At 34.5% G+C, this 11,658-nt stretch overlaps 1 protein-coding gene across 1 annotated transcript; it reads right to left on the minus strand.

The window, feature by feature from the left end:
• Positions 1 to 9,696: 9,696 nt before the first annotated feature.
• Positions 9,697 to 10,863, minus strand: LOC123268032. The gene has a single exon (XM_044732913.1). It carries the CDS (start codon positions 10,861 to 10,863, stop codon positions 9,697 to 9,699), a length of 1,167 nt encoding a protein of 388 aa, XP_044588848.1.
• Between the last annotated feature and the right edge of the window lie 795 nt (positions 10,864 to 11,658).

The following is an 11,658-nucleotide window of genomic DNA, read 5'->3' on the forward strand; positions in this document are numbered from 1 at the left end:
AATTTAAGCTATTTTAAAAAATTTTATTCCTATACACAGTAAAAAATTTTTCGTCAAATTTAACACAAAAATTTGTGTTGATGACTTTTTTTATACAATTTGTGTTGAATCAACACTTTTTTATGTTGAATCAACATACTAAAATGTTAAATTCTACACACTAAAATGTTAAATTCTACACAAACATTTTTACACTTTACACAATGACGAAACATTTTTTACTGTGTATGATGGTAATGACTAATGCTTTCAAATTTTTTTTCATATAACCTGCATTGAAAATGCGAGTTTCAATGCCTGTTGAGCCAACCGAAACTAGACAATTTCAGACTAATGCGACTGTGCCGGGCAGGAATCAATCATTTCTTCCCGGCGGACAGAAAATGACGATTTTCTGCCCGCGAGATGAAGTTGCAGCTTTATTTTCAATCCTATCAATTGTTTGTTTATTTTATACCTTTATAATTGTCATTCTAACCGTTAACTGTACTGACATATTATAATTCTGTTATTAAGCATAAATGGACACTGTTATGCATTCATGTGTTAAGTGCTATGGAAATCCTATGTACTTAACACACTATTGCATAACAGAGTCCAAATAAGAATGACAAAAAAAAAACTATTCAATTTACGAATAATGTTTGATAAAAAATAAACTATTACTTTCTATATTATTATAAGTTTTATAATAAAATGGTATTTTCGCTATTCGTCTGAAACTATCTAGCTCTGGTTAGCTCCAGACATTGAAACTAGCATTTTTAATGCAACTTATATGAAAAATATAATGTGTGACGTGGGATGAAACACGATTTCAGACCAGAGTGAAGTTGCCTGCACGAGCGAAGCGAGGGCTGGCATCACTCGGTCTGAAATCGTTTTGTTTTATCCTCAGTCACACAATATACTATTACACTTATTCTATTACTTATGAACTACACAAAAATGAAAATCAAAACAAAAAAAAATTATTTTTAAATTAGAAAAATGGCGCTGAAGTGTCTCCCTCTAAAAAAAATGGATGCGTGTACTTATGTACGCGCATGATGTACCTGAAGATCCGATCGTTTTTTTATGAACGAAAATAAAAAAAAAATTTTTTTTGCTTTTGAAACCGAAAATAATTTTTCGGCTCCAAAAAAATACAAATAGCCCTAAAAATGATATATTGACCCCTCTAAAAAGCAAAACTACCCTCACAGCCACCCCGAAGTCTTCAGAATTTTTTTCAAAACTTCTAATAAAGAAAAAATCCTTGCGAGGGTCCTTGGAAGCTGCCGATTTTTTAGAGTACTCCTAGTATCCCCCCACAAGATATAAAAAATCATCAGGACGCTAACACCACCGGAACTACCCCTCCAGCCACCCCAAAGACTTAGAGGTTTTTTTTAAAAATTCTGAAAAAAATCCTTGGTGAGGGTCCTCTTGAGGCTGCCGGAGTAGAGTAGCTCCTAGTATCCCCTCACAAGATATAAAAAAATCATCAGGAGGCTAACACCCCGCTGGAACTACCCCCTCCAGCCACCCCAGACTCATACCAAAAATGAAAGAAAAAATCGCTTTTGCGAGGGTCCCGGAAGCTGCCGATTTTTAAGGCTCCTAAAATCATCGTATCGAAGCCCAGTCATTCCCCAAGCATTTAGAGTGTTTTTTTTCAAGTGCCCTGTTGAGTAGTGCCTCCTAGTACCACCTGAAGATAAAAATCATCAGGACGGCTGGAAGCCTTTCCAGTTACCTCAGACTTGAGGTTTTTCGTACCCCTTAAAAAGCAGAGGGAACTCTGATGCCGTGAGCACTTAGTACCACCATTAAAAATATGCAGCTACCATAGGAGGTTTTTGGGCCTGAAAAATCTCTTTCAGTTCTTGAGGCCGCCGATCTTTTGTATGGGCCTCTATAATCCCCCCCACAAACAGTGAATTTCCGTCGGCCCTCGTCAGCATTTGTGCCCTGAAAATCTCAGGTCTCCTGAGTCGTTTATTTTGTGAGTACCCTGGTATCCTCCGACAAAGACAGCACAGATTGCACACCTCGGAACTGCCGTCACCCCAAGATAAGAGGTGTACCGGTGTTTGTGAAAGTCTTGAAAGCGTCGATTTTTAGAGGTTTGTATCTCTGCAAAGAGCTAAAATCAATGCTGGCGAATACCTTTCGGGCTCCAGCCACCCTCGCACTTAGAGGTTTTTTAGCCTCCCCGGAAAAATCTCGCGAGGGTCCTGAGGCTGCCGATTTTAATAAAGTTCTAGTATCCCCACAAGATAAGAAAAAATCTAAGCAGCCTCCATGGACCCTTTTGGTAGTGATTTTTTCAGAATTTTTAAAGAAACCTCAAGTCTTTGGGGTAAAAGCTGGAAGGGTAGTTCCAGGTGGTGTTAGCGTCCTGATGCTTTTTATATCTTGTGGGTGTGGGGATACTAGGAGTACTCTAAAAATCGGCAGCCTCCAAGGACCCTGCAAGGATTTTTTCAGAATTTTTAAAACCTTATGAGTCTTTGGGGTGGCTGGAGGGGTAGTTCCGGGGTGTTAGCGTCCTGATGATTTTTATATCTTGTGGGGGATACTAGGAGTACTCTAAAAATCGGCAGCCTCCAAGGACCCTTGAAAGTATTTTTCAGAATTTTGAAAAACCTCTAAGTCTTTAGGGTGGCTGGAGGGGTAGTTCCGGGGGTGTTAGCGTCCTGATGATTTTTTATATCTTGTGGGTGGGTACTAGGAGTACTCTAAAAAATCGGCAGCCTCCAAGGACCCTCGCAAGGATTTTTTCAGAATTTGTAAAAAAAACCTCTAAGTCTTTGGGGTGGCTGGAGGGGTAGTTCCGGGGGTGTTAGCAGCCTGATGATTTTTTATTTCTTGTGGGTGGGTACTAGGAGTACTCTCAAAAATCGGCAGCCTCCAAGGACCCTTGAAAGGATTTTTTCATAATTTTAAAAAAAAACCTCTAAGTCTATGGGGTGGCTGGAGGGGTAGTTCCGGGGGTGTTAGCGTCCTGATGATTTTTTATATCTTGTGGGGGGATACTAGGAGTACTCTAAAAAATCGGCAGCCTCCAAGGACCCTTGAAAGTATTTTTTCAGAATTTTTGAAAAAAACCTCTAAGTCTTTGGGGTGGCTGAAGGGGTAGTTCCGGGGGTGTTAGCAGCCTGATGATTTTTTATTTCTTGTGGGTGGGTACTAGGAGTACTCTCAAAAATCGGCAGCCTCCAAGGACCCTTGGTAGGATTTTTTCAGAATTTTTAAAAAAAACCTCTAAGTCTTTGGGGTGGCTGAAAGGGTAGTTCCGGGGGTGTTAGCAGCCTGATGATTTTTTATTTCTTGTGGGTGGGTACTAGGAGTACTCTCAAAAATCGGCAGCCTCCAAGGACCCTTGGTAGAATTTTTTCAGAATTTTTAAAAAAAACCTCTAAGTCTTTGGGGTGGCTGGAGGGGTAGTTCCGGGGGTGTTAGCCTCCTGATGATTTTTTATATCTTGTGGGGGGATACTCGGAGTACTCTTAAAAATCGGCAGCTTCCAAGGACCCTCGCAAGGATTTTTTCTTTATTTTTTTTTAATTTATGAGTCTTTGGGGTGGCTGAAGGGGTTGTTCCGGGGGTGTTAGCCTCCTGATGATTTTTTATATCTTGTGGGGGGGTACTAGGAGTACTTTAAAAAATTGGCAGCCTCCAAGGACCCTCGCAAGGATTTTTTTAGAAGTTTTGAAAAAAATTCTGAAGACTTCGGGGTGGCTGTGAGGGTAGTTTTGCTTTTTAGAGGGGTCAATATATCATTTTTAGGGCTATTTGTATTTTTTTGGAGCCGAAAAATTATTGTCGGTTTCAAAAGCAAAAAAAATTTTTTTTTTATTTTCGTTCATAAAAAAACGATCGGATCTTCAGGTACATCGCGCATGAGAAATTATACTTCTTTGGCATCATCAAGAAATAGTTTTGAGTTTCGTGTTTTAGTTTCATACAAGTGCGAATTATATTTGTGCTGATAAATTATATTCAATAGTGAATTAAATTGAATATTTTGATTAATATTATTTATTATTCGTAAATATTAGTGAAAAAAATTGTGTTTATATACTTTTTCAAGTGCTCCAATATAACTGAGTTTAACTATCTGTATGTATTATTTATTGATATAATTTAAATATTATTATTTAATTTGATAAATACTTAATATTATAAGATTCGTAATTTTAAATATTCATTATTGATTACTTAATATTTTAAAAGTAAGTAAATAAAAGTAATAATAAATTCAAAAATTCAATAGTTTTAAACTTAAATGCATTCATTTTTTAAATATTGATTATTTTCGTAATTTAATATTCACTTTTCATTTTTATCAAAAAGTTTTCTTCAGATTCTGTTCATTTATTTTTATAAATATTTATTATTTATTCAATTTAATAATAATTATTAAAAATTAATATTTTAATTTGATGTTCGACTTTAATTTTTATCACAAATTTTTTATTAAATGTTTTATTATATCTATTTTTTTATTTTGTAAATATTGAATAACCAATAATAAATATTTAACATTAATAATCAAAAAATATTTAGTATTAATTATGTTAAATAATAATATTTTAATTTATATCAATAAATAATACATATGGATAGTTAACCTCAATTATATTGGAGCACTTGAAATAGTTATTTATGTACCTTGGGCGAGTCACGCGCCAATACGGTCGAGGTGATTAAATATTTTCTTTATACCTCGGTCGAAAGTACGCATCTTTTGCACCTATTTCGAGGCAGAAAGTTAAAGAATCGTGCATTGATTAAGCTACACATTCGCCTTCTATAACAGCGGGAGCAAATGCTTTGGGGAATATGTCATTGTCCCAGCTGAGCAATGTCCCAGTTGATCATTGTCCCATTTTTACTGTCCCAATCAGCGAAAATCAAACTAGCGGCCTCTGGTAATTAAAAAAATAACTATAAAAATTTAATTTTCGTTATCGGAGAAATTTTTTTTACAGATGGCGCTGATTTGCGGAAAAATGAAAATATTGAAATAAATATATCTGAGTGATTTTCTTCATAGCTTTTGACTTTTAATACTGGTGCTTGAAACTTTTAGAGGTATCCACAGTACACTGGTACTTTGGACGAACTTCGAATGTTTATTCCAGGTCTTTCCCTCCATAGGTTTTTATTGTAATTACTACCAGTGGATTTTTTAATCAACCCTAAATGCACCGACGACCTTTTCGAATTGATACCTCTACACCAGGTCCTTGCCTCCATGGGTTTTTGTTTTAAATACTACCGGTGGATTTCTTAATCAACCCTAAATGTACCAACGACCTTACCGAGTTAATACGTTAACTCGAGGTGCTTACCTTCATAGGTTTTTATTTTAAATACTACTAGTGGCTTTCTTAATCAACCCCAAATGTACCAACGACCTTACTACAGGTGGATTTCTTAATCAACCCTAAAATGTACCAACTTACCGAATTGATACCTCCACTCCAGGTCTTTGCCTCCATAGGTTTTTATTTTAAATACTACAGGTGGATTTCTTAATCAACCCTAAATGTACCAACGACCTTACCGAGTTAATACGTTAACTCCAGGTGCTTACCTTCATAGGTTTTTATTTTAAATACTACTAGTGGCTTTCTTAATCAACCCCAAATGTACCAACGACCTTACTGAATTGATACCTCTACTCCAGATCTTTGCCTCCATAGATTTTATTATAAATACTACAGGTGGATTTATTAATCAACCCTAAATGTACCAACGACCTTACCGAATTGATATCTCCATTCCAGGTCTTTGCCTCCATAGGTTTTATTTTAAATACTACAGGTAGATTTTTTAATCAACCCTAAATCTACCAATGATCTTACCAAATTGATACCTCCACTCCAGGTCTTTGTCTCCATAGGTTTTATTATTAATACTACAGGTGGATTTCTTAATCAACCCTAAATGTACCAATGACCTTACCGAATTGATACCTCCATTCCAGGTCTTTGCCTCCATAGGTTTTATTTTAAATACTACAGGTGGATTTTTAATGGAAAACAAAATGAAAACAATATACGTAATGTAATCCTGAATTTTCAACATCTTAACTTCAATAAATTTAAACTAAAACTTACTATAAACATAATAATTAATAGGATGAAGTATCAGAAACACTTGAAGTAGACGTATGAACTCGGTCAAGTCGTCAATATATTTGAGTTCATTAAGAAATTAATCTATATTATTTAAAATGGGAACCTATCAAAATAGACACATGGAGTAAACGTATCAGTTTTATTAGTGCATTTACGGTTGGTTAACAAAATCACCGGTAGTATTTAAAAAAAGTGCCATTCGACAGCCGAAATGGAAGTAGATTTCATTATAAATAAAAATGAGTGCAACAGCAAATTTCATATTTAGCATAGCGGAATAGGACTTACTTTTAAGACTACACATATGATATGGTACTCAAATTGAAGCTTATTTAAAGAGCTTTAAGATTCAACTAACAGAGATTCAATAAGTTTTACCATTCCAAAGTTATTCGAGTTAGAAAGTGAGAAATATAAGTTTTTATAATTTTGAAACTTTTCGAATATTGGCATATCTAAATAATTTTAAGACGACACATATGATATATATAGTATTTTAAAAACTTGACTTCGGTAAATAAATAAATATATATATATATATATATATATATATATATGAGGGTCGATTAAGAAAACCACCAGTAGTATTTAAAATAAAAACCTATGGCGACTAAGACCTGGAGTGAAGGTATCAATTAGGTAAGGTCATTGGTAGATTTAGGGTTGATTAAAAAATCTACCTGTAATATTTAAAATAAAAACCTATGGAGGCAAAGACCTGGAATGGAGGTATCAATTCGGCAAGGTCGTTGGTACATTTAGGGTTGATTAAGAAATCCACCTGTAGTATTTAAAATAAAAACCTATGGAGGCAAAGACCTGGAGTGGAGGTATCAATTTGGTAAGGTCATTGGTAGATTTAGGGTTGATTAAAAAATCCACCTGTAGTATTATAAATAAGAACCTATGGAACCAAAGACCTGGCGTGGAGGTATCAATTCAGTTAGGTCATTGGTAGATTTAGGGTTGATTAAAAATCCACCTGTAGTATTTAAAATAAAACCTATGGAGGCAAAGACCTAGAATGGAGGTATCAATTCGGTAAGGTCATTGGTACATTTAGGGTTGATTAAGAAATCCACCTGTAGTATTAAAAATAAAAACCTATGGAGGCAAAGATCTGGAGTGGAGGTATCAATTCAGTAAGGTCGTTGGTACATTTGGGGTTGATTAAGAAAGCCACTAGTAGTATTTAAAATAAAAACCTATGAAGGTAAGCACCTCGAGTTAACGTATTAACTCGTTAAGGTCGTTGGTACATTTAGGTTAATTAAGAAATCCACCGGTAGTATTTAAAACAAAAACCCATGGAGGCAAGGACCTGGTGTAGAGGTATCAATGCGAAAAGGTCGTCGGTGCATTTAGGGTTGATTAAAAAATCCACTGGTAGTAATTACAATAAAAACCTATGGAGGGAAAGACCTGGAATAAACATTCGAAGTTCGTCCAAAAGTACCAGTGTACTGTGGATACCTCTAAAAGTTTCAAGCACCAGTATTAAAAGTCAAAAGCTATGAAGAAAATCACTCAGATATATTTATTTCAATATTTTCATTTTTCCGCAAATCAGCGCCATCTGTAAAAAAAATTTCTCCGGTAACGAAAATTAAATTTTTATAGTTATTTTTAATTACCAGAGACCGCTAGTTTGATTTTCGCTGACTGGGACAATAAAAATGGGACATTGATCAATTGGGGACATTGCTCAGCTGGGACAATGACATATTCCTCAATGCTTTCGCTACCGCGACTGACATTAGTCATTTGTTACTAACTATGTTTTGTTTACGCTGATCATTTACGATTGATGGTACATGAAATATTTCATATATAGATAGAGATATAGATAAAAATATAACTGTCGTAAGAGTGAGTAGATCATCCGATGTAACTTATAACCAGGTTGTACTGTACTGAGATTCAGTTTGACAGTGACGTGTGTAAAATGGATCAACTTTATTTAATTAATGAATTATTTAGAAAAATGTACGCAGTAACAACAATTTAATTTGATTTTTATTAATTATTATTAATTTTCAGATAATATGCTCGTTTTTTCTATTTTTAACCGAGAATAATCTTTATTATGTTTGTTAAATTCAAGAAATTTCAGTTTTATTTAATCTAAAAATTAAAAAAAAAAAATGTTTTTTAATTATTAGTAGATTTCATAAAAATCTAACTATTGCAGCCGTCCTCATGGCGCAACTTTTAAAAAATTTAGTCATTTTCTGACTTAGTTTGTCGAGCTGAATCAGAAAATGTATATAGTTCAAAAGTTTATATATGTATGTATATATATATACTAGCCGTTACCCGCCCGCTTCGCGTGGCATAAAATACATGCCAAGTGAAAGAAATATTAAATTATGTTATCTAGCTGCCTAATTATTTATCATGAACGGATTTTACGAAATTAAGACACCCTTAACTACTTAGGGTCTTATCGATTTATATGAGTTAAAATAATAAATAACACGGCTTTCCACATCACCATGGAGGTACTGTGTCGTACGATGCTTTCCCATTATTTTACATGGCGGGATCCCCAGTAGGCCTACACCATGGATCGACGTGAGTGTCAATGCCATCAAGTTTAGAATTTGTTACACATATCAAATCTATATAAATATAGATTGGATATAAAAACCGTAAAACTAGGGATAACTACTGGGTCGTGCTAAATAAAAAGACAGTAATCTAACTTATAACGTTTTTCTTAACTAATTCTAAATGAACAATGGTTATAAATTTAAAACTATGAACTTTTTACCATATTGCTATCATTTTCTATTTTATCATTGTTCTTATTTTTATACTGTTATTATTTTCATAGTTTTAAAATTTTTTGATCACTAATTTTGTATATTAGAAAACGTAAATTAAAAACTAAAAACACATTGTTCATAGTTTTAGCTTTACAATAAACCTGAAAACTATTAAGATATATTAGTTATTATATCTATTCGTGTTCAATCTATAAATGTATCCAATCAATTAACACTAAACAAAAATTGAAAGTTTTGATAAACATTTCTTTTGTAACAGTAAAAAGAAATTATTATATAGATAAAATATTTAAAATAATTGAATTAAAAAACCATTCTAGCGGTAGATCCAAAATTTTTTAAATTTTAATATTTATTGATTGGATTACTGTTTATTTTCTGATTCTATCGATCTAATTTAATGAAATTATTAATATAGTCAAAAATAGAAAATTAAATACTTAAAAACTTCTTTATATACAACATTCTTTCGTTTTTCCTATTGGTTGAAGAATGACCAAGCTGTCAGGTGAACTTACTCTTGAGCATCCCACGTATAGTTGGCCATGAGAGAAACAGTCATTTCTTAAATCAATACCAGTCATCTTTAAACTCTGCCCTTGTGCCTTGTTAATCGTCATGGCATAACAAACTTTGACAGGAAATTGCAGACGTTTAAATTCGAAGTGGTAATCTGATGGAATCAGAGGGATCCTTGGAATGAATACAGTTTCTCCTTCATATTTTCCGGTGAAAATCATGGCTTCAATGACATTTTTGTGTAAGACCTTGACTTAAAGCCTGGTACCATTACATAATTTTGGCGGATTTAAATTGCGGAGCAACATTATTGGAGTGCCAATCTTGAGTTGAAGAACATGAGGTGGTATCCCTGGTGGATTGAGTGTGTGTAAGAATTCAACAGGATAGTGGACAGCTTCTTCATCCTCCAGTACTTTGTCCACCGATTCATATCTTACTTGCTCAGTTGGCAGTTTCTCCAGCAAAAAGTTGTTAATACAATTGACTTGTTCATTGGTTGGTGTGAGAATGGCTCTCTCCTTTAACCATGAACTACAATTATCGCCAGCTTTGTCAATATTCGGGTATATTTTGTCAGTCAAGGTGATTAAATCTGGGACAGTTTCACAATTAATATAGGACACGTTTATTCTTCCGTCTTCTTCCGGAATTTGGCCATCACCTATATCAATCAGTATTTTTGAAAACTCTTCTGCTTTCGAATTTGGCTGAAGATGAACACGCATATTGATAGTCAAAGATAAAACTTTGACCGAAGGCCATAAAATTGATGACTTAATAGAGGCTTTAACTTCATCTGCACGTGTTCCTCGTGGCACAACAGGCAAAGAGATGTTACAAAGTGAAGACTCAGAATAACCTAAATTGAGAGGTAATTTAAAGGCAGAGTGAGCTGTTTTACCTCCGTCTATCAAAGTCGCAGCAATTCCTGAAGAAGCAACGGCTATAGCGATGTTTTTTTCACTCCTGATTTTCGCAAGCAGTAAATTGATTAAAAACGTTTTTCCAGTACCACCTGGAGCATCAAGAAAATACAACTGCCCAGAATCAGATATAATCGAATTTAAAATTTCATTGTAAACTTTTCTCTGTTCTAGATTTAATTTAGGAACATTTTCAGCTACAACTTTAGTTAAATAGACGGTGTCGTAAGCCAATTCACGCAAATATTGACGATTAGTGACAATAAACCTTTCATCTCGGGTTGGAAAGTGGAGGCCGAACTGAAGAAGTGTTTTTCCAGACATTGATATAACAATATCTTCAAGTAGTATGAGACATTTGTTGTAAATAACGTCAAGTAACAGCTCAACATTTCCACCGTCTCGTTCTACCTCTCTCTTAATATCTTCTGAAAAATAATCTCGATATTTCTCCCATAATTTCGATGGGTCGTCAACATGACAAAAAACTAACATAATGGCAAACAGCTCACGGATCTTGTAGGGCGAATCAGAGATGCAAGCTTCATCCAGAGTGCGATACCATTAGCGTCATCTTCTAGAAGACCAAGTTTCTACATGCTGCTTGAAATGTTGGATGAATCACTCCATCAACAGTTTTCAAAGCAGAAAATGATGTAGGACCTCGAATCTCATGTAGGAGAAGACGCAGGTGATAACATTCAGTATTTCCGGGATGCACGGTATAAACTCTACCTAAAACTTGATCTTTCTTGACTCCTAAATAACCTGAAACAACCTTACCTTTTTTTCTTCTATCAAAGCGGTTATTTTTTCATACGTAATAAGCTGGAACTTCAACATACAAAAGAGTTTTTGCAAAGTCATCAACTTGGCAAAGCTCAAAAAAAGCCATTAGTGTTGTTTTTTTTGGATTAATTACTTTGTCAATCACATCTTGCTCAGTAAAATAAATTCCTTGACCATTTTCAAGATGTACAGCAAGATGCATCACCGAAGGAAACCTGTCATGAATAGGAAAACGAAATATTCGCCAGACTGCTTCAGAGCTACTAATGTAACGTCCCGCCTGGTACTTCGTCACCTCATCAAAATCCCGAACGGTAAACGATGCTTGGTCAGATCCTTTATTTAAATAATTACAGATGTATTTTATGGCTTTAACGGAGTTACAACTCTCAACATTAACATGAGTCCCGAAGGTATGGGATAGAACGGAATTGTACGGCACTATCCATCGGTTGTCGATTTCAACTCCGTTAAGTTTGAAAGTTTTTCCTCCGTCTGCTG

Source organism: Cotesia glomerata, linkage group LG6 (assembly GCF_020080835.1).
Source record: "Cotesia glomerata isolate CgM1 linkage group LG6, MPM_Cglom_v2.3, whole genome shotgun sequence".
Lineage (NCBI taxonomy): Eukaryota > Metazoa > Arthropoda > Insecta > Hymenoptera > Braconidae > Cotesia > Cotesia glomerata.